A 24,028-nucleotide genomic window follows, 5' to 3' on the forward strand; every position below is an offset into this window, starting at 1 on the left:
CCTCCTCACTACCCAGCTGGAAGCTGGAGGCTAGGTGGGGCGGGGCGGCGGGCCCCGACCCCGCCGGGGTGGGGCGGATCCCGTCCCGGCCGGTTGCCCCGGGCTGGGGCCAGAAGTTCAGGCCGACGGGCCCTGTGGCGGTCGTGTTGCACTTGTGTGCCCTGAGGCCCGCGCTGAAAGCAGGCCTAGTGTTCCCGCCTCGCTCCTCAGGGAGGCAGGTCCCGGGGCTCGCGCGTGTCGCCTCCCCTCAGCGCCCACCGCCCGAAGAGTCAGTCGCTGGCCTGGGTCGCCGCCGGGGTAATGAAGGGAGGCGGGCGGGCAGGGGACGGTGCGGGAACCCGGGGGGCGGGGGGCGACAGGGAGCGCAGCTCGGTAGGTGCACGGCAGAAGGCTGCGAGGCTCCTCCGCCGCCGAGCTGGCACGGCCGGCCAAGCCGCGGAGTCTCTGCGGGAGCCCGCGCCGAGCGTCCCGGCGCACCGGGGCTAGGAGCCCGGGTGTCCAGCGGTGGTGCCAGGTGCAGGAGCCCAGCCGCCGCTCCCCCGAACCCCCCAAATTTCCCCCCCAAATTCTCCCCCCCCCCACCCCGGCTCTCACCTTTAGTGGTGCACACAGGCCTGGCAGCTTCCCAAGTTGAAAACACCCTCTCGCCCTAGCCTAGTCTGCTCTGAGACTTCGACGGGACCGTTTCCAAAATTAAACGTCCAGGCGTCGTTTTGTCTTCAGTATTTACATTTGGTGTTGTGTTTTCACCTCGTGGCTTTGTTATGTCAAATACCTTTCCTCCAGACTTGATCACGATTTGTGTGACAGCACCTGTATAGCACAGCGCTTGGCACTCTAAATATTTGTTGAAACCATGAGTCATGTAAGTTCCATGAATTCTACAGAGCTGTGTGCATCGCTATGATCTTTGATAAGGTTTTATGAGATTTCAAGATCACCTTGAGAATTACAGTAATTTTGGAGCCCAACAAAGAGAGTTGATAAATTTTTGTTTTGTTTTGTTTTGTTTTAGCATTTCCTCCAACAGTAGACTGTTGAATGCCTAGATTAACTCAAAACCCAAGTCCTGTAAATATAGCCCCTTTGGCGTCCATCAAATGAAAAGCTTCAGAGATGACTAATATATTATGGAGCAAATTAGATTATAAAGCTTTATTGTAATTAGCTTTTTAGGTACAACTGCAAGGGACTACAGCGTCTCACTATGCTGCTAGTTCTGGCTGGTTTAGAACTCCGAGATCATCCTGAATGCTGAAATTAAAGGAATGTTCTACAGAGCCTAAGCAAGGTTTTTTTTTTTTTTTTTTTTAAGGGTTTTTTTTTTAAGGGTTTATAATCATAACGTGATATTAAAAACTAACAGCAGATCTTTTACTCCACTCCTTTGCCAGACACAACTGCTGCCTTGACCTCAAAATGTCTCAAATTTATCTGCTAATGGTGACAAAACTCAGATTAAGCCACCCCATTGGAAGAGGCAACCCTTTTCGTAGTAACAGTTCTAGAAGATTGTGACCTGATTTTTTTTCCCCCTCAAATTGTTTTGTTGACTCAATAACAACTTGCTGATACTAAGTGAAAAGCAGGTGCAGAATTATGATGACCGCAAAACTTAGGTTAGTCACAGTCGCTTTCTGCCTCAGGTTAAGCAGGCGTCAGGTCAGGTCAAAGCCTGGTGTTGATTACCGGTGGGGCGGGGATGGGGGCGGGGATGGGGGTGGGGCCGCGGGGGGCCGCGGGGGCAGTCTCATGGTGGCTATTCATTGCATATGTGAATACAAACTTTACTTGTGTGGTTTCTTTCGGTATTTGGTATCTCCTTAGAATTGCTTAGTAAAAGTGAGCTCTTCCTGGGTCACAAGCTGTTAAGTATTCTTAGTGTCATTCAGATGTTGTCAGCTTGCTTTCCATATGAGCCTCAGTATTTTGTCTCAACGTGTTGCACTTGTCTTTTTTTTTGTTTGTTTGTTTGTTTGTTTTGGTTTTGGTTTTGTTTTTAGAGACAGGGTTTCTTTTTGTAGCCCTGGCTGTGCTGGAACTAGCTCTGTAGACCAGGCTGGCCTTGAACTCTGCCTCTTGAGTTCTGGGATTGAAGGTGTGACCCACCACCACCTGGCTGCTCTTGTCTTCTATATGCATAGAGTGTATATAAAATGTTGTATACATTTATTTGATCTCAGTCATCCCAGAGGGTAGGCAGTAAACCATAGCTTTCCTCACCCAATACCCAGCCCCTGACCCCCATGCCTTAAGTTGACAGTAATGCTTGGCAGGTGACAAAATAATAAGTTTTCTGGTCCTTCCTGCCCTTCCTCTACCTTTGGTTTATAGAAGGCACCCTGAGAAAATCCACTTCTTCCCTCAGCAATAAAATTGGATATTACTTTATAACATCTATGGTCTATAAAATCTTCCTTTTCTCATCTTGTTTAACTATTTGTGAATGCCTTGATCAAATATGGGCTTTGACTGTAATAAAGTAATGAAACCCAGTTTCAGGAGATGATGTTTAGAAGGGAACCGCTACCACTAGCAAATCTTGCCCTCACTATTAGAGAAGACCCATAGAATTTGGGTGGTGGCTTTGTAGCTCCTTGAATCTGAAGAAGTTACAGTACTAAAATTCATAATTTATCAATGGCAATGGACAGGAGTTGTTTGCATAATAATGTGTATAATTTTGCGTCTGTCAACACCTTCCAAGTTGAATATAGTTGAGAACTAAAAAAATCATAAGGTAAAAGATTCAGCTTGTGAAAAACCTCATTTTTCATGAAAACTAAGAAGTCGCTTTTTTAAACACGCGGCAACAAGAGTTTAATCATTTTAGCCCATCACAAATCCTGTGAATCCTGGACCCCAAATGACTTAGTAGGTGGTTAGTCAGAGGTCTTTGAAGATTCTCAAAGTTTACTTGTAAGTGGAGTCATTAGAGATTCCTAGGAGTGACTTGCAAGTGGCACCTACTTATATAAAGAGGGTCCAAAGTTGCTCTCTGTGTTGCCTTCATATTTGTGCAGGCAGGAAGAGATGGAGGGGAGACGCAGAGTCTGGAGACTGTGGAAGCAGGAACTCTAGCTTTCTGCCTTTTGGGAGTCATGTCAGAATGATGCTTTTAAAGATACTTGGGGGTGTCACTAGTCTTTGTGTCAATAAAAGCGGCCTGAGCTTCTGATACGTTATGACATCTAGTTCTTCAGGGAGTTTATGTAAATCTAAACAATTTTGCTTTTGTTTTTTTATAGTGGGATATATCTGTAACTTGAAGGGAAGATAAAGCAAACACCTTTGTATAGATGGGATTTTGCCACTTTCTATGAACTAAAGCGATTCAATGTCTCTTTTGGTAAGTTTTGTTATAATTTTATACCATCAGAGTGGTCAGATCTGTAGTGAAAGAAATTCAGATTTAAGCTTTGAGATGTTTTGACATGAATGGCGTGTGGTCTTGAGAATGATGTAAATTCTCAGTGAATTTTGTCTTTTTCAAAATGAGTTTCTTCTTCACTTTCTTTTTAAATGTACACATTATTCCAATTCTTTGTCCCAAACCCATTTTTTCTTATATATTTTTCTTAGATTCCACTCCTATCTAATTAGCTATGCATTTTCTTTTAAAAATTAAAAAATCCTTTTTCTAAATAAACGTCTATGTGTCCCAAAGCAGGTAAGATAGCATTTAAAATAAACCTTTGACTTAATCGGAAAACAAATGTTTGAATCATTGCATTATGTGAGCTACAGCTGGAATATATTTGTTTGTATATTAGATCCATGACATCCACTTTAGATTAAGTAGCCTAGAGACTTTCAGTTATATCCAATTTGTATTTTAGAAGAGGTGGTGGTGGTGGTGTTAATATTAAGAGAGCCATCTTGCTCTTTAAAATTATGGGAGCTTGACAGGGCAGGCAGCAGCATCTTCATTGAAATTTGCTTGTGATTGCCGCAAGTGAGAGCCAGTATTCAGACTCACACCTGCCGTTGCATTGTAGCAGCCACTCAGGCTGGGCGGTTAGGAGACTATCATTGCTTTACATGCAAGATAAATAACACATTTGCTTTAAATGTGTGTATCTGGAAGATACATTGCAATGCTTTGCTATTTAAAGCAGGATCAGCAAATGCTTTCTATAAAGGCTGGGAGATGATGACGTGCTGCTGCTTTTTCTGCCCTAGTAGCTCAAAAGCAGCCACGAGCAGTGTAGAAATGAAAAATAAAACAACCAAAACCCTGAATGTGTACTGGACCATAGTTTGTTGATCCCTGTCCTAAAAGAATTTTAAGATGTACAGTTTCACATCATGTTGCAAGTGAGAAAAGATGTTTGATGTACTTTTCACAAGTCCCTTCGTCTGAGTGATGACAATTCTGGGATTCAGAGTGCAAAATTCAATTTAAAATAGTTAGTAGATTGGCCTAGCTGGAAATCACGAGTTTGATTGCTGAGATGTTTTAGTATATTCTAGAAGAAAGAAATGTGATTACTCTTAAGTAATTCACAATATAGTGTTATCAGACATGTGGACTTTGAAGCTCACTTGATACTGTGTTTCAGTGCTCACACATAGGAAGGCTGATGAGACACTTAGAAATAATTTATTATAAAAGGCTCTCATAAGTTAGGTGTGGTGGTACATGCCTGTAATCCTAGCACACAGGAGGCAGAGGCAGGGTGATTTCTGTGAGTTTTAGGACAGCTTAGTCTACAAAGCAAGTCCAGAGCAGCCAGGACTACTTGTCTCAAAAAATAGAACCAAACAAACAAACAAAAGTCTGTCATACAATGTGATTTTTTTTTTCCCTCCTAAATAGATCAGCATCACTCCATTAATTGCTGGTGGAATAGATAACTATATTTCATTATAGGCAATACCTGATAGTAGAACCATGAATTGGTATTCAGAAAAATATAGATTTTGGTAATAGAAGCAAGTCTCTTAATTTGTTTTGAGTCGAACATGCTTGTCACCTTAAGAAACAAAACTGGTTACAAATATATTCAATGTGTTCATGATTAAATAAATGGTTTAATGTAGGAAAACATGGTTCCTATATTTAGGAAAACAGTTTGAGGAAAAAATAAAAATATTGGATACAGCAGAATAATTTTTGGCTTAATAGTCAGAAGACGATAAACTTTAGCCAAATATTCAGGAATTTGGCAAAGTCTGAGGTCTAAAAGACTTAGAAAGTAAGACCAACAGTTAAAAAAGATTCATAACCTCAAGAAAAGTGAAGCCAAGAGGCAGAGATGGCGCTAAGCACAACTGTGCCTTCCGTACACCTGGCTGCTCGTCTGGTCCATCCCACAATACTCCATCTGGCATGGCTTTTTATCTTCTGCTTCCAGCCCTGATGCCAACTCTTTTTGTATACACAAGCCCACCCTGCGTATGTGCCACACTTTTCACTTGTCTCCTGTATTTCTGACTTCCAGGATTGTTTCTGTGCTTCACGAACACGAGTTGAATCACTCAGACCCGAAAAACAGTCAGAAACCAGCATCCATCAATACTTGGTAAGCGGATGCTTGGGCAGTTAATGCTCCTTTGCCCTCTTGTAGTACTCCTTATCCTTATACCTCTGTTTTCACTGTTTGTTCCCCCTCCTTCTCCTCCTCCTCCTCCCGGTCTCCAAGAGTCTGTAACTGGCTTCTTCTTAACCAGCTCTCTCTGAGCAGCGTCATCTATTCCTATGGTTCCGGTTGCTGAGGTTTCATGCTGTCCTGGAGCTGCTTGGGTGTTCTCTCAGGAGTGTGGTACTACCAGGCTTTCTGTTCCCTGGGCCCAGGGGTTATCTGCGGACCCCATCTGATTACATTTACTTTCTTGGGTATTCCTACTGATCAGAGCAAAGCTTTCATTGCTTCCAAATCTCACCAGCCCCTGTACTTCTCATTTTGGCTAATGAAAGCCTAGTACATACTGCTAGAAACATAGCCATACTAGAAATATGGGAATTCTCCACTGGGGCCTGTACCCCTCCCTTCAGGAGTGGGGCCTCTGTCTCAGTATCCTCTGCCACCTGTAGTGTACACACTTGCAGCCCCTCCCACGGTGCTCGCATCAGCCTTCAGTACTGTTCTAAGATGCCTGCTCATGTCACTGTGAAGCTGATGGGTACTGTCCAAGTCTCAGCACAGTAGAGACTCTCAATGATACTGTATACGGCCAGTCTTCGAGCTTCTTATGTTCTCTCCTCTCTGCTTGAAATACCCTGTTTCTGCCCTCCCCTGAAATTTCTCCTCATCCATAAAGAATTAATTCAGATTGCTTATCTGTAAACTCGTCCCTCTTAGGTCCTTTTTATTTCATTGTGCTGTCACCTGTCTGAGACATGCTCGTGAAGCAGTTCTCACTGTACTATCTTACAGTGATTGGGGTCTGCATCTCTTCAGCCTTAATGTGGTCCTCACGCAAGGGACAGCCTTGTCTTACCTTTGTCTCTCCTAAGCAGTGTCTGACATACGAAGTAATATTTAAAGAGATATACTTGGTAAGATAGCTCTGAAATCTTTTCTCCTCTTAATCTTTCATTTATACTAAAATTTTTTACTGCTTTGAAAAATTTGCTACAACATAAGATAATTCCAGCTGGTTTGCTGATAGTTTATCTCAGGCCTGCCTTTAACCATCGCCATGTTTACTCACCAGAATATTCTATCTCGCAGCCGCCTGCCTGTGCGTGTAGTAGGAGACGGTCACCAACCCTTGCCGCCCTTCAGATTGAGTAACTCAGTCACACGACTTGTCTCTGTGCTGTTACTGAGACCTGAAACTGTGAATTTCCATGCTAGTATCCTTCTAACCTCTGAGTTGGAGCCCTTTTGTATTTTAAGATAGACAAACATCTTAAGTGAGGGAAGCAGAGGCGTGATTTGAAGCCTCCTGTGGAGAAGCAAACTGGAGAAGTTCTGGGGTGTAAATTGAGCCCTGCTGAAAACTGGTTCAGGGTGCTTACAAAAGCCTGCTGGGGCCCTCCCGAGTCACTGCTTAAGAGCACTATCAGTTGCCTTCCGTTGGGGACTTGTAGCTGTTTGTCAGGTTGGATACTGTACACTGCATTAAATGCTCGCTTAAAACGATACGAATTTAAGAACTTTTGACATCTGACACTAGTCTCCCAATATAGACTCTAAAATTTCTAATTATGATTTTGTTTCCTGTGACTCAAGTTAAGCCTGATGACGCTAAAGATTCCTTAGTCTAAACGGTGTGGCTAATAAGAATACAGGTTTGCTGGGCTAACTCCAGCTTCTGACGCTGAGATAACTAAGGAACAGAGCTCAATATATGGGTTAAAAACCAAACCAGTGAACAGTCTTCTGTGAAGTATTTTTAGAGAGATCGACCAGATTTTCCTTCTTAAATTAGACCTTTTGCATCTCCAGGAAGTCATTAAACAACTTTTTTGGGATAAAGATGGTTATGGTCTGAATGTGAAATATCTGCATAAGCTCATGTGTTTGAATACTTGGTCCTCAACTGGTGGTGCCGTTTGGGAAGGACATGGAACCTTTAGGAGGTAGAGCCTCGATGGAGGAGGTATATCACCAGGGTGAGCCTTGAGGCTTTATGGCTTGGACTCACTTCCTGCTTGCCCTCGTGTGATGCACTGCCCTCATGCTTCTGCATCCCCGCTTTTGCTGCTGCAGTGGCCAAAGTAAACCCTTTCTTCCCAAGTTTGCCTTTGTCAGGGTATTTTATCACAGCATCAAAAATGAGACTAGGACAAGGAGCCTGCCATAATTCTGCTTTTTAGTTCTCTAGTCTCTAAATCACTAGAAGAAGTGAGCTGGTAGGAGATGATTTAGTCTCTATAAACTCATGCTCTCTTCTTGGGATTACCATGACGTTTTCTTCATGGCTCATATTTCATCTGTTAATTTCATCTCAGCCTCTTCTGGGCAGAAGCATCAAACTTGCTGATCTGTAATATTCTACTTTTTGAAAACTGGGTCTGTTGCCAGATATGGTTGCTTATATTTGTATCCTAATACTTAAAAAACAAAGACAGGAGGATTACCACAGGTTCAAGGCCAGACTGAGCTAGGGAGCGAGACTTTTCTTTTAAAAGGAGGGGCGGGAGAAAGAAAGAAAAGAAAGAAAGAAAGAAAAGGAAGGAAGAAAAGGAAGGAAGGGAAAACAAAACTGAAGAAAGACGGAGTGGGCGCGTGTCGTAAGAATGGTGGCTCTTGGGTAAGGATTTGGCGGCTCAGGATGTGATCTTATGATCATAGTAATACAGAGGCTGGAGCAGGAGGAGAGGACGTTCAAGGTTAGTTTGGGCTGTGACACTAGACTGTGTCTTAAACACAACAAACAAACAATAAGACCCTCAGCTTTTGAGTATTTGCTTGTAACATCTATGGTCCATCTTGTTTTAAGAAGACTATGTCCCTCATACAATAGATGGAGAGGTTAGAGACAGGCTGGTGAGCTGACCCATCATAGAGCAACATTATGCCATTTCCCTTCCTTTACAAATCTTTATTTTATGTGTGTGGGTGTTTAGCCTTCATGTATTCCTATGCCATATGCATGAGGTGCCTGCAGAGGCTAGAAGGGAAGATAGCATCGGATCCCCTGGAACTGTAGTTAGAGATGTGATCCCAGTTAAAGTGAGCTGCCATGTGGATGTTGGGAATTGAACCTGGATCTTCTAGAAGAGCGGTGAATGCTGTTAACCACTGAGCCATCTCTCCTCCGCATGCCATTTTTTAAGTTATGAAAATAAACCTTGGTACTTTATGTCTCTAGCATTTCTAATAGACTTACAGATTGTTGTCACCTTAAAAATTTTAAGACATTAAATATTCTTTTTATTTTGTTTTCTTTACATCTGTTTATCTGAATGCTCCCTGACCTAAAGAAACCAAATTGAATTATGGTATCACCCTACCCTACACTGGGCTTATTTTCACTTGTAGAATTTCTCTTCTACTCTGATTCTTCTTGGATATCACCACCTTTATTAATGCTTAACCATAAATAAATATCAGTCTGCTCTCAAGTTAGGAAACATACTTGCCTCAGTCTGTATAACCCTATCTTAGCTTTAACTCCACCCATTTCGCCTGACTAAAGAGTTGGGTATGAAAAGGAGTTAGCACAATTTCTAACACATAGTAATGTTGTTTTCCACCGTCCTTCTCGCCTCATCGGAGGCAGTAACAAGATTCTTGCCACCTGCTAGTTCCTGTAAAGGGTTCTAAGTGTCCTTTGGGGTCCTGATGGCCTTTAGGAAAGCCTCATGGATATCACATTATGCCAGTGGATTAGGCCTCCTCTGTCTGTCTCACTGCTGCTAAATTTAGATGCAAACTTGACTCTGACTCCAGAACACCTTATAAGACCTCATATTTGCCAGAGTGCCTTCAGCCAGGAGGCCTGTAACCCTGAACTCCCATCTCCTTAATTTTTTTTCTCTTTTTAACCTTCCTCTTAATTTATTTAATCATATGAAAGACTTGTTCAGCTGTTTTAATAGACTGTGGTGTGGAAATGGTTCTTGACTGTTAACATAGACTCAAAGCCAGAACCCGAGCCAGGAGCGTCCCTCACAGGTCCTTGCAGGTCCTCCCTTGAACACTTGACAATCGTCATCTATTCCTAGCACCTTCTAGAAGTTTTACTGGAAATTAGGATGGAAAATATTTCTTGTTCTTTGTAAATCTAATGTTCCTGCCTCTTCCTCTTCAAGCTGAAATCTCTTTGACATCAATTAGCAAGTTGTAAATTCTTCTAGATCTTAAGATAATTTCTTCAGAAACCTTCCAGCACCTCCCTGATAACTATTAATGTTTTCTAGTGGGATAAAGAGACTAACCTGGAGACTAATTATGTGTATTCTATTTTATTTTTATCTTGTAAAACAAATGCAGGTTGATGAGCCAGCCATTTCCTGGTCACCTCCGTCTGCTAGAGCCAATGAAGTGATATGTTCCACTAATGTTTCTCACTATGAACTGCAAGTGGAAATAGGTAAGGTCCTGGATGTCACATCATTGCCACAACTGAGATTGGTGGCACAAAGACTGTTTTATAGACACGCCTCTCTATGCTGTCAGCTATAGCATAAACGGGATTTTTACTGGGTCTATTAGATGAATCTAATACATGTTATGTCTGTCTAAAAATAATAGCTCATATTTGAAGATTTCTGTCTAGTATTACTTTTCTACTGAAGAACATTTATAAAAAAGAACATTAGATAATCTGAGTAGTTGTATCATTTTGCAGGAAATTTCTATTTTATGGATTTTTATGGATTTACTTTTTACAGGGCAGGCATTTAAATCAAGTCATATGAAGTTAACCCAAATTACTTGTATATATTTATATTTTCATCCAGATTGTTGTACAAATCATTCTCATTTAAGTACAAAACAAAATCAGTTCCTGTTTATAGCTTTATATTTGTGAAACATTTGCTCTGAACATGCACGAACACTTACTAACCACTAAAAACCAGCGACACTGTTGGGTGTGAGGTCATAAAAAACTGACCAGTGAGACCAGTCCTCTCTGGGAGGTGAACACGTAGAAGAGTGCTTTTTCAGACACTAGAGGGCATTGGAATAGCGCATGTTAAGGGGACCTGTTAAAGCTGTCTGTTTCAAGCCTTGAATACTGATTTACAACGCACACGTGCCTTTTAGTATAAAGATTATTCCCCTAGTGTAGTGGATGGAAACCAGTTAACTAATTTTAATTCATGGTGCAGCAGCAGAGTAGAGAAGATAGAGCACCCGAGGAGCAACTCTGGGAGTAATGGCACAGAGGGCTGGCTTCTGAGGGGGGTGGGGCGTGAGGGGCTTGAGGGCATGGAGAGACAGCCCTGGGTGCTGGGAACCAAACTCTTATATTTTTGGTTGTGCACCTAGCCTTTAGCGGCTTAGCCGTCTCTCTAGCCCTCGCTGTTGTTTCTTAAATACAAACCACGAAGAATAATCTTGCCTGTCTTAGGAAGTTTTGGACAATGTGGTTAATGCACAGAATTGTTAGCCAGAAGAAAGGCTTAGAAGAAACCAAAAGAAGCCAAGTAACCAGAATCAAAGCCTTGGCAGTGCATGGCCACATGCTTGGGTATTCTGCCACAGACACTGGGCTGTCCTGAGTAAATTCTGTTGAAGAAGGCACGGTTCCCAGTGACCAGGGGTGGAGCTTCTGAACACGAGGACTCAGGCCTCATGGAAGGGTTAGTGAGTTTATAGACTGATAAACACTAGGCTCTGGGGAGTGAATGGGCCATGCATCTGCAAGTCTCGTGCATTGTCTGTAAGAAGACAGAAATAGTGCGGCTGTCTCAGGAAACAGTTTGTCAGCTCCTAAGTTCAAACCTGTATCTACCACATAACCTGACAATTTCATGTGCAGGTATGTGCCCAGAAGAAAGGAAGATGTGTCTTCTTAAGGACTTGTGTAGGAATAGCTGGAGAAATTGTATTTAGTAACCAAAGACTAAATGTAACTCAAATGCCCACCACCTCTAAATGCATGAAATGCCTGTGCTGTATCCATATAATGTATTTTTCAGCAACAGGGGAAATCGGATACATGGAGCATGGATGAATCTCTAAAGTATTAGGCTAAATGAAAGACGCTATGCATAAAAGGCTCATCCCCTGCCCCAAATGTGATAAACAACAGGCACATCAGTAATTGCCAGGGATTGTTAAGTAGAGACTTGAGGCTGCTGAACAGCATTCCATTGTTTGCCTATATGACAAGTTGCATGTCAAGTTTAATTTTAGCAATTATTATACATATATGTGGTATAGTATGGCTTTAATGTACTTTTCTTTAGCTTAAGCATCTTTACATCTGCCTATTTTTACTGAATTGCTTGCTATCTTATAGAATTCTAAAGGTTCTTTATATGTTCTGAATGAAAATCTTTTCAGATATAGAACATTCTCTTTTTTTTTCTTTTATTTAGTTGTTTACCTTACAGCCTGATCCCAGCCCCCTCCCTTCTGTCCTCCTAGCCTCATCATCATGCTATCCTTTCCCTATTTCCCCGTCTCTTGCTCTCCTCAGAGAAGGGGAGGCCCTTGAGGGGTACCAATCCACCCCGGTACCTCAATTCACAGCAGGACTGAGTGCATCCTCTCCCACTTAGACCAGACAAGGCAGCCCAGCTAAGGGAAAGGGATCCAAAGGCAGGCAATAGAGTCAGAGACAGCCTGTTACTCCCATTGTTGGGGGACCCACATGATGACCATCTGAACATCTGGTACATATGTGTAGGGGATCTAGGCCCAGGCCATGCATGCGCTTTGGTTGGTGGTTCAGTCTCTGCGAGTCCCCATAGACTCTGTAGGTCTTCTTGTGGTGTCCCTGACCTCGCTGGGTTCCTCAGTACTTTCTCCCACTCTTCCACACAACTCTCCGAGCTCAGCCTGTGGGTCTCTGCATCTGTTTCCATTCCCTGCTGTATGAAGCCTCTCAGAAGACAGTTATACTAGGCTCCTGTCTACAGGCATAGCAGAGTGTCATTAATAATAGTGCCAGGTCTCTCCCATGGAGCGGGTCTCAAGTTGGGCCAGGCATTGGTTTGTCATTCCCACAGTCTCTGCTCTCTCTCTATCCCTGCACATCTTATGGGCAAGACAAATTTTGGGTTGAAGGTTTCATAGGTAGTGTCCTCCTTCCATTATTAGAAGCCCCAATTGGCTATAGGAGGTAGCAACTTCAGGCTTTGTGTCCTCTGTTCGGTGACTAGGGTCTCAGCTAGGGTCACCCCCATAGACTCCTGGGAGCCTCCCCTGTCTCAGAGATGCCCCCACCTTCTGTTCTCTCTACAAGTCCTCCACCCACCCTTCTCACCCCACTTTCCCACCTGATCCATATTCATTACTCTCTCCACCCCCTCTCCCACCCTGTTTCCTCCCTCTATCTACTTAAGATGTCTATTTTAGTTCCTCTTCTGAGTAAGATTCAAGCATCTTCTCTTGGCTCCTCCTTGGCTTCTTTGGATCTATGGGTTATAGCATCATTATCCTGTACATTATGGCTAATGTCCATTTATAAATGAGTACTACCATGCTTGTCTTTCTAGGTCTGGGTTACCTCACTCAGGATGATCTTTTCTAGTTCATCCATTTGCCTGCAAGTTGTATGATGTTGTTGTTTTTAATAGCTGAGGAGTATTCCATTGTGTAAATGTACCACATTTTAAAAAATCCATTCTTCAATTGAGGGAGATCTGTATTGTTTCCGGACTGTTCCCCTTGCTCCACATCTTCACCAGCATCTGTTGACACTTGAGTTTTTGATCTTAGCCATTCTGACAGGTGTAAGATGGAATCTCAGAGTTGTTCTGGTTTGTATTTCCCTGATGGCTAAGGATGTTGAACATTTCTTTAAGTGTTTCTTGGCATTTTGAGATTCCTCTGTTGAGAATTCTCTGTTTAACTTTGAACCCCATTTTAAAATTGGGAGATAGAGGCATTCTTAATATTTTCAGCCAACATCTTGCCCTTTTAAAAATATTGTTAAATAAATATAAAAACACCACTTCAGTACCCAAGTAAACCTTTAATAATGACAAAAGAAAGTGCATTGATAAAGTGAGCACAGACCCAGTGAGTAGAGTCTGAACATAGTAACTACTTACTGTCTGACACACAAGCCTTCATCCAGGTTTGTCAGGCATCACGATGTTCTGGTTGTCACTTTCTGAGTGTCTGTGTTGGGAGTGGAGGTGTCTTCATAAAAGCTCATAGAGTGCCTTTCCATGGCCTGTTGTGTGACCTTCTTTGAGACAGTGAGGCTGAGCAGGTCCATACCATAGAAGGAAAATGTGAGACTTGAGAGTGTATGGCATGGGATCTTTTATGCAAAACCTGTCCAATAAGTTGTATAACTCCTTTAGTTCCTCCAAGGAAGTTTCCTTAAGATGGATGACTAGAAAGTCAAGGAGAGAACTCAAAGTTGAGTGGACAGGAAAGTAAGGGTGATATAAAGAAAAGAAAGTTCAATGTCTTTCTGGAGGTGGACAGAAGAGGAGTTGTGAGGCTAAATATGACCAAGATATGCATAAGAAATTCTCAAAAAATTAATAAAAATATAAAAAAGTTGGGTCCTGGAAAGATGGCTCAGCAGTTGAGAGCACTGGCTGCTCCTATAGCTAGGACCTGGGTTCAATACCAAGCACCCACATGGCAGCTCACAACTGACTGTAACTCCAGTTCCAAGGGATCCACGACACCAGGCATGCATGAGGTGCACATATGTGTGCATGTGGGCAAAATATCCATACATATAAATCTTTAAAAAAAAAAAAAAGAAATTCAAGGAGGAACATACTGTACCAGTGTGGCAATTTAAGGCATGAGGATTGAGACTGGAGATTTGTATGTGGTTGATAAGGAGGCTGCATCTCCAAGACGGGGAAGGGCCCATGTTCCTGAGCAGCAAGTGTGGACTGGCCCTAGCTGATGATAATGACCTTCCTTTTGGGTAGTTGGGAATGGCCCGGGTGGAAATGTTGGTGAGTCGGGTGTTTGAGTTCCAGGCTGCCACTCTGATACTGAGAATGCTCCAGCCTTTTCATTGTCTTAGTGGGTTTTGAAGGGCAGGGAGTTTAAATTTTGCTGAAATACACAGTGTTGACTTTTTTTTCTGCTTTGATTGTTACCATGGGTTTTATGTCTGATTGCAGGAAGAGGGTTTGACAACTTGACCTCTGTTCACCTCGCACGACACACTCCTACAGGAACACTGGTAACTATAAAAATTACAAATCTGGAAAACTGCACTGAAGAACGTCTGAAAGCCTTACAGGTAATGATATGAAGGAAGAAAGTATTGGCTGTGATGTCTATTTATGGAGGCTGCGACTGGAGGAAGTTTTCTGTCCCCACCTGATTGTTCTGTTAGAGAAAGTAAAGTTAACTAAATTGCACAGTTAGCAGATTGGGAAGAATACATGGAAGCTAGGTGTGCTGGCTGGTAGCTCACATATATCCACACTCCGGGAAACACTGTGAATTCTTCAAGTGAATGGGGTGTTTCAGCGCTACATTGGAGACTGACAACACCATCCGTCATTCTAGTGACAAATAGAGAAACAGGAGAATGAAGGAATTTTCTATCATTTAAGCAAATTTAACCTCAGAATTGATAAATTTTAATAGGATATTTCAAGCATATAAAATTATTTTCTTGTTTCTAATAATTTTTTATATAAGGGGGAATTTTTAAATTATAGTGTTGTCTCAGATTTTAAAATACATGAGATGGAGGAGATGGCTCAGCAAGTTAATGTGCTTATTCTAAACCTCATGACCTGAGTTTGACCCCTGGAGCCCGCATGATGGGAAGAGAGGAGTGATTCTTGCTAGGTGTCCTCTGGCCTCCACCTGTGTACTGTGTCTTGTGCAGCACCCTCCCCTCCCATACACATAAAAACATTTATATGTGCAGATAGATAGATAGATAGATAGATAGATGGCATAAGGAAGAAAGATTGGAAGAAACTATGTCAGAATATTTGCCGCGGTTCTCTCCATGATGTGGTGTTACCATTGATTTCTCCTGTCCCCGTTTTTATGTTTTTAAACATTTCTACAACAAAAACATGTTAAATGTATTCCCTATGGTAGAAAACTAAGTCACACCTCTTCTACTGTGTGCTCTGGACAGGGCTTCTGGCCTTTTACAAACGCTTTATAAAACACAGAGCAGTGTCATGTATTTTCTGGAGCCGCTATGAAATTTAGAAACAAAAGCTCACATGCCCCCTGGAGTATTAGCCACACCACTGCTATAGGGAAGAAAAGGGTGACTTTTAAATGCCTTTTCTCTTGTCCATTTATCCTAGAGAGCGGTGACTCTATCGCACTTTTTCCAGCACCCCAATATTACAACGTACTGGACAGTTTTCACCGTTGGCAGCTGGCTTTGGGTTATTTCTCCATTTATGGCCTACGGTAAGAAGATCATTTTAAGAAAAGTAACTGGTGTTTAACTTGGATGCTGTCATTGTAAAAGTGAGTGAGGCCTTGCATCTATCACTCACTACTTTTAATTTATAAATTTAGTGGCCAATCCTAGATTTAATAATATATTTCTGCTTCATTTTTCTTTTTAGTTGTAGAGTAGAATGGATATTGTGATCCATGGAACCACCAATACTTCTGTACGGGTTCTATGCCTTGGCCCGCATTGTCTCACCCTTCAGTTACCTTTCTCTCTTAATAGGCAGTAGGCATTGTTTTGCAAGCAGAAGTGGTTTCCCACACACGCACACTGTCTGCCTCTTCCTCACTGCACTATGAGCTCATGTCACTGAAGTGTGAACACCTGTGTGTGTGCCCAGATCCCCCCACTGTGCTTCCGAAAGGAGGTGGTCATTTATGCTTGCTTCTTGATATCCCCAGGTGCTTAGCATAACACAGTGCTCCGTAAGTGCTGACTAAATCAGTGAATGGATTCTAGTGCTTTGGTCTTTAGAACAGTCTTGTGAATTACTTCTAGATTTAGAGTATGACATATACAATACACATTTTTACTCAGAAATACTAAAAAATATTCCTTAACCTTTAAAAAGTCATTTAAAAAGTGTGTGTGTTTGCATGTGCATGCATGTGTGCATGGGTGCATGCATGCATGTGTGTGGCATGACTAGGACTATGGGTGGCACAGAACTATAAGCTACTTGGGAAGCTGAGACAGGAGGATCACAAGTCAAATCCTGCTTGAGCTGCAGAATGAATTCAAGGCCAACCTCAGCAACTTAAATGAGATACTACCTTATAATTAAAGAAGGGATAGAGGGCTGGGGATGTTGTAGCACAGTAGCACTATTATTACCTAGCCTGTGTGAGGTTCTAGATTCAAGCCTCAGTACCACATCGTGGTGGTGGTGATAGTGGTGATAGTGGTGATGATGATGGTGGTGATGGTGGTGATGGTGGTGATGGTAATGGTAGTTGTGATGATGGTGGTGGTGATGATGGTGATGGTGGTGGTGGTGGTGATGGTGGTGATGGTAATGGTGGTGGTGATGATGGTAATGGTGGTGGTGATGATGGTGGTGGTGATGGTGATGGTGGTGATGGTAATGGTGGTCGTGATGATGGTGGTGGTGATGGTGGTAGTGATGATGGTGATGGTGGCGGTGGTGATGGTGGTGGTGGTGGTGATGATGGTGATGGTAATGGTGGTGGTGATGATGGTGGTGGTGATGGTGATGGTGGTGATGGTAATGGTGGTCGTGATGATGGTGGTGGTGATGGTGGTAGTGATGATGGTGGTGGTGATGGTGGTGGTGATGGTGATGATGGTGGTGGTGATGATGGTGGTGGTGATGGTGATGATGGTGGTGGTGATGATGGTGGTGGTGGTGGTGATGGTAATGGTGGTGGTGATGATGGTGATGGTGGTCGTGATGATGGTGGTGGTGATGGTGGTGATGGTGGTGGTGGTGATGGTGGTGGTGGTGATGGTAATGGTGGTCGTGATGATGGTGGTGGTGATGATGGTGGTGGTGGTGATGATGGTGGTGATGGTGGTGGTGGTGGTGATGATGATGGTGATGGTGGTGGTGATGGTGGTCGTGATGATGATGGTGGTGGTGATGATGATTCTTGAAAATTATATTTGCATGGGAAAATGGCTAGACTCAAAGCTTTCAGACATGTGTTTGTCTCCTTATAATTGGAAAGAATATTTAAAGCATAGTTGAAAGTAAAATTACTTCAAGTGTTCATCTCAATATGTCAGGGCTTTCTTTCAGGTTCAGCAAGTCAGCTCCTGAGGACCTACTTTCCTGATGGGATGAGTGAAACTTTAATAAGAAACATCCTCTTTGGAGCAGTACGAGGGTTGAACTATTTACACCAAAATGGCTGCATCCATAGGTATTTGCTTGTTTACATTCTACACAAATGAAGGAATTTTAATAGATGTCATCCAGGGAGACGTTAGTAAAGAGCAGTCAAGTGTTGAAAGGAGGGATAAGAAATTTATAGATGAAAATAGAAGAAGGGACCAGCAGGTAACAATGGTGCCTGCCATTCATATCTAGTCACCAAAAATGTTCATCCTACAGTGTGCACCCTAGTGTGGCACTTGCAGCGTGTGTGTCGTAGTGGGGAGGTGGCAGGAGGACTCACATGTCCAGGTTATCAGCTGGGGGTTCATTGTTCTTTTTAGAAAAATAAAGAGCTTCTTTACCTGCTTTCCAGCTCTGTCATGTTTCCATCTCGTGTGAGTCATGGCAGTCCTTGCGTCTGTGGCCGTCAGCCCTGCACAGTGCCACACTAAAGACAATTCTGCTGTGCTCTTCTGGAGCTTGTGTCTCTGTAGTTTCATTTGGGGGAGACTTGCTTGTTGATGTTTTCATCTCTTTAATGCTTGCTGATGGCTGCTTGTTTCTCAGTAGCCTTCTGACGAGGATTCCAACCTGACTGTATTCAAACTGGGGTTTTCTTCGCCTTACCAGATTATTGGCTCTGTTAGTGTCCAAATTTAATGTTTTAGATGGAAAAAATAAGGCTCTTGCATAATTCATAGGACAGTTAAAGGAACTTTAGTATGACATGTCTTTATAAAAGATGTTATCCCACAGAGGCTTCTATTGTCATTGTAAATAATGACAGTATGCTTCAGTGCATCCGAAAATGGCAAAATTGGTCATTCGATTTCGTTTCTTAAAAAATTCTACCAATTCCAAACATGTATCTTCGTGGCATCTCTCCTGTTAAGTCCCTCAGGGGTTCCCTGGCTCCATGACATCTCCCCTGTTAAGTCCCTCAGGGGTTCCCTGGCTCTATGACATCTTTCCTGTTAAGTCCCTCAGGGGTTCCCTGCCTCCATGACATCTCCCCTGTTAAGTCCCTCAGGGGTTCCCTGGCTTCATGACATCTCCCCTGTTAAGTCCCTCAGGGGTTCCCTGGCTCCTTGGAAATGTTATGTACTTTAAATGTGTGCTGTGCACTGCTGTTGTATAAAGGGGTTTTACTTTCCAAGAGAGCTAAGGGTGTGTTCTCACCACATCTGTTCACTCCTCATCGGCCAGGTTTCTAGAACTTAGGATTGTCTCTTTCTGTTCTAGGAGTTTTAAAGCCAGCCATATCCTCATTTCTGGTGATGGCCTGGTGACCCTCTCTGGCCTGTCCCATCTGCATAGTTTGGTTAAGCACGGACAGAGGCATAGGGCTGTGTTTGATTTCCCACAGTTCAGCACGTCAGTGCAGCCGTGGCTGAGTCCAGAACTACTGAGACAGGTCAGGTGTGGCTATTGCATTGGGTTGTCTGTGTGTCTCAAATGTCTTTGAGTTTGACTAAAAGACAGTTGTGTCCTTGTGTGTGTGTGTGTGTGTGTGTGTGTGTGTGTGGTTGCCACAAGACCATTTCTCAAAATCATGTTAGGAATTTTAAATTGTGAAAGCATCTATTGGGTAGATCTTGATTTTGTGCTATGGGGTTCTTTTCCCATTGTTCACCATCCTTTATCAAGAGGGCACCTGTATGCCACTCTTGGTTATTCGTACTAAGGCCTTCAAATTGTGTTTACAGGACTTGCATGGATATAATGTGAAGTCAGATATTTACAGTGTTGGCATCACAGCCTGTGAATTAGCCAGTGGGCAGGTACCTTTCCAGGACATGCATAGGACTCAGGTAATGCTTCTGAACTCCCTGCAGTTAATGTGGTCAGCTTCCTTAGGTCTAGATTCCCTCCGCTGAGCATGGTTGCTGTAGGCTCTGGAGGGTTACTCTCATTTGGTCTAAATGTCTCACCTGTAAATGTTTTCCTTTTTCCTAGATGCTGTTACAGAAACTGAAAGGCCCTCCATACAGCCCACTGGATGTCAGTGTTTTTTCCCAGTCAGACTCTAGAATGAGAAACTCCCAGTCAGGAGTAGACTCTGGAATTGGGGAAAGCGTGCTTGTCTCAACTGGAGCTCACACAGCCAATAGTGACCGGCTCCACACGCCAGCCACAAAAACATTCTCTCCTGCCTTTTTTAGCTTGGTGCAGCTGTGCTTGCAGCAAGATCCTGAGAAAAGGTAATATCAGTCACCTCTGAATAGCACAAAACATATGTGCTTTTTATCTTATAGTAGTTTTGTGATATTGCCCTTCCTATAAAATTGACATGTTTTGATCAGAAACTTAATCTGGAGACTATCAATGCTAAGAACAAGTCAAAATGATGGGCAGGTTTGAAGAACACCAGGCTTAAAATCAGAGGAGTAGGGCTCCTTTCTCGGTGGTACTGAACCTGGCCAAGCCACCTTGTACAAATCAGTTCTTAGAGTATCTGTTAAGGCACCTAGAAACTTCTAAGCAGTATAAGACGGCTTTGTTTCCAATACATACTACATATCTATCTATCTATCTATCTATCTATCTATCTATCTATCTATCTATCTATCTATCTGGATTATAAATAATGCTATGCTAGCATTAGCATTTTACAAAGAAGTTAGGAAATCTAACCTGTTTAAGCTCCTTCATCCTGCTGTTGTTCTTTAGAAATAGTATGTGCACAATAAAAGTTAAGTGTGATTTTTGTGGGGTTTTTGTTGTTTTTTAATTTTAATTTATGTGTGTTGGTGTGAGGGTGTCAGATCTTGGAGTTACAGACAGTTGTGAGCTGACATGTGGGTGCTAGGAATTGAACCCAGGTCCTTTACAAAGATCAGGCAGTGCTCTTAACCCCTGAGCCATCTCTCCAGCCCCTTATTTATTTTTTAAGACAGTGCTTCTCTATGTAGAACTGGCTGCCCTGGAACTTGCTCTGTAGACCAGGCTGGCCTTGAACTCCCAGGGACCCACCTGCCTCTGCTTCCCAAGTGCTGATGTTAAAGGCTCATGCCACCACTGTTCAGCTGAGTATGGGTTAATTTAAGAGTATTTCCAGAAGTATTTTTTCCCATCAGTCAAGGCTATTGCTTCTAGTCTATGTTCTTTTTTCTTTCTAATTTTTTAGCATTGCGTTTTATAGTCCCAAAACTCATTTCTAATGTAATTATATACCTAAAAACATTACATTCTAATATTAGGTTTTATTTTCTAATAACTTTTTCAAAAATTTCAGGCCATCAGCAAGCAGTTTGTTGTCCCATGTATTCTTCAAGCAGGTAAGCTGGTCCATTGTCTATTATTTTAAATATTTTAAAATATTATTTTTAAAAGCCTTTTTTTGTTGTTGTTGACTTTAGGGCACTTGGGTTACCAAGAATTTTACTAATAATTTTCCTATTAAAAAATAGTTAAAGCAAGAAAAAATAGTTCTTTTTTAAAAAGATTTATTTATTATTATGTATACAGTGTAGTCTGCCTGCATGTACGTCTGCAGGCCAGAAGAGGGCACCAGATCTCATTATAGATGGTTGTGAGCCACCATGTGGTTGGGTTGCTGGGAATTGAACTCAGGACCCCTGGAAGAGCAGGCAGTGCTCTTAACCTCTGAGCCATCTCTCCGGCCCCATTTTTAGTACTTTTAAAGTTAGTGTGTGTGTGAGTGTGTGAGTGTGTGAGTGTGTGTGTGTGTGTGTGTGTGTGTGTGTGTGTGTGTGTGTGTGTGTGTACACACACAACTTGCAGGATTCATTCTCTCACTCCACAATATGACCCCAGGGATGGACTTCAGGTCTTCAGCTATGGTGGCAAACATCTTTAGCACCTTTGTCTGCTGAGCCATCTGATGGCCCTAGTTATTAAATATCTAAACCAGAAGAGTAAAAGCAGCATATCATGTTACACACTCTGTATTTTTATTAACTTAAAACTCTTGTCTATCTTAGCTAGAAATAATGATGGGGCAGAATAATTCTGATTAAAAATTAGTTTATTTAGCTTTTAAGTCTACTTTCTGATTATCAGAATTAGAAGCATTTATAGAAAAAAGAGACCTAATTAGTCTTTAAAAGTTATTTGTTGCTAATAAAATTTGTGTTGAATTTATGTACCCACATGACTGTTTTCAGTTTCTTTAACAGATGACAGAAGAAAGCCAGGACTCCATACTCTCACTGCTACCACCTGCTTACAACAGGCCGTCAGCGGCACCGCTGCCAGTGTCTCCCTGGAGTGAGCTGGAATGCGAGTTTCCTGATGACAGAGACCTAGACTGGGAATTTTAGGGTTGCCAAAGCATGTCCTCTATACTTGACAGCTTCTCCTTGCTGCTTGTCTTCTGTATAGTTAGGTACAAATGCCAGATCTATACTTGAAAATACAGTTGGTGCACTGGAGAATCCATCAGTTAAAACCACTCTGCTCGGGGGGCATAGATGTATCCCCTCTGCTTAGCTCAGAGTACCGTCACAACTGCAATTGTCAGAGTTACAATCCAGCTACAATCAGTGTCATTGCCCCCCCCCCACACACACTGTGACTGGTACTTTTCTGGGTCTCAGTGTAGTTTTTGAGCCACTTAATTTTCTTCTACTTTGCTGTCCTCTGGGCAATGAGCCCTCTCTTGGAGGACGGTGCTTCCAAGAACATCTTCTCTTCCAGATTCTCTAGCCTTTTTCATCAGCTACTGTTAGATGAACAGACTGCTTTATTCTGGTACAAAGCCCCTTTTTTTTGGAGAAGGAAAAATGTTTGTACTATCCATTTTACATATGGAAACATCAAACTGAGCCTTGCTCACACTAAATAATTCACTTGAACTATAAAGAGAAGATGCAATTTGCATTTTAAAAGGGAGGGGGCTAACGTAACATTTTTCTGCCTGTGTAAATTATATATTCTTAATTCATGCACCCTGTGGGAGCTCAATAAAGATTTAGTAAATTGAACATATCTTTTATTTATTTTGTGTGGCTTAACAAAGCTAGAACACAGATTTCTAATTTGGCTTGCCAAGAGAAGCTCTTTTTCAAAACTAATTTATGTAACCTAGTAAACTGCAAGCAATTTGAGTAGATGATAGAGACAGGCGACATTCTGGCCCATTATATGATTGTTCCTGTAGTGGGGCATTGCTGCCCTAGCAGGAGATGCTGTATTTATTACTTTGTTGTTGTTGTGATAAAATCCTATGCTCAAAGTAACTTAAGGAAGAGTTGCAGTGGGCCACTTGTCCGTGATGACAGGCAAGGCATGGCAGTAGGAGCAGCATGCACAAGCAGAAAGGGTGACCTCCCAGAGAGCATCGCCAACTAGGTGATCACCAACACCAACTAGACGTTTGGACGTGTGAGCCTATAGGGCTCATTCCTCATCTAAATTAGCAGTCTCAAAAATAGCCTGTAGTTGAAGTTGTAATAAAATTGGGGTCTATGTCAGTTGGTTTTTTTTAACTATATGACATAGGAAGTTAATTTATGTGACTATATTACATTGGTGGTTACTGTAAAACAATTGTCTGAAGACTAGGCAGTTTGAAGCAATTCTGTTTATGTTTGCTGCCTATACCCCTGCCTCAAGAATGAATGTTAGGGCTTCTCTATCAGTACAGCCACCAAGACCTGACAAGTTGGAAAGTGAAGGTGAGAGAAATTAGAGTAGGCAGTGGAGGAGGGAGAGGGCAGGACCACTGAATCAGAGAGCAGTGTCATAGTGGGAACTGTAGTTCATCCCACTCAGTGTCTTAGCATCTCCCAGTCTGCAAAGATCCTGCTAGTGTAAAATGCCAAAGGTGGATGGAGCTTGTCATGAAGTGTCCTTTGTTAGTGCACCTACTGTAGGCATATTAGGAATTAGAATGTGTTTGTGCATATATATATATATATATATATCTTGTAATATACACATATAATCATTTAAGGAATTGGCTCATGAAATGTGGAGGCTAAGAAGACTCAAGGTCTGACATATGAGCTAGTAAACAAAAGCTCGTAGTGTGGTTCTAGTCCGAAAGCTTAAGGTCTCGAACAAGACAATACTGGGTTTGAGCCCAGTGACTGTGAAAAGCTGAATCCCTGTGTAATGGCAGGCAGGGATGTTAGCACTTTTGTTATATGGAAAACTTCAGAGATATCATGGTGAAATGTTTTAAAAATACTCCTTGAAAGTGGCAATGTAAAAAAAAATCTCATGGAACACAGG

General features: G+C 42.3%; 1 protein-coding gene across 2 annotated transcripts; it reads left to right on the top strand.

Annotated features, from left to right (window-relative positions):
- Stradb (STE20 related adaptor beta) lies at nt 1-22,945 on the top strand. 2 transcript variants are annotated; one of them, XM_051153865.1, is made up of 12 exons: nt 1-297; nt 3,249-3,349; nt 5,445-5,525; nt 9,891-9,990; nt 14,675-14,796; nt 15,836-15,944; nt 17,753-17,876; nt 19,073-19,244; nt 19,537-19,641; nt 19,787-20,031; nt 21,066-21,108; nt 21,958-22,106. In XM_051153865.1, exons 2-12 carry the CDS (start codon nt 3,338-3,340, stop codon nt 21,964-21,966), a joined length of 1,122 nt encoding a protein of 373 aa, XP_051009822.1. In that variant the 5' UTR covers nt 1-297; nt 3,249-3,337; the 3' UTR covers nt 21,967-22,106. The 2 variants fall into 2 exon arrangements, with proteins under 2 accessions (XP_051009822.1, XP_051009821.1); XM_051153864.1 differs by having other exon boundaries at nt 2-297; nt 21,970-22,945.
- Nucleotides 22,946-24,028: the final 1,083 nt, after the last annotated feature.

Source organism: Acomys russatus, chromosome 12, assembly GCF_903995435.1.
Source record: "Acomys russatus chromosome 12, mAcoRus1.1, whole genome shotgun sequence".
Classification (NCBI taxonomy): domain Eukaryota; kingdom Metazoa; phylum Chordata; class Mammalia; order Rodentia; family Muridae; genus Acomys; species Acomys russatus.

Excerpts from the sequence above, each read along its gene's own strand:
- Stradb (XM_051153864.1), top strand. Across the intron at positions 5,526-9,890 it reads CCAGCATCCATCAATACTTG|GTTGATGAGCCAGCCATTTC; the intron begins GTAAGCGGATGC and ends AAACAAATGCAG. Across the intron at positions 15,945-17,752 it reads TTCTCCATTTATGGCCTACG|GTTCAGCAAGTCAGCTCCTG; the intron begins GTAAGAAGATCA and ends GCTTTCTTTCAG.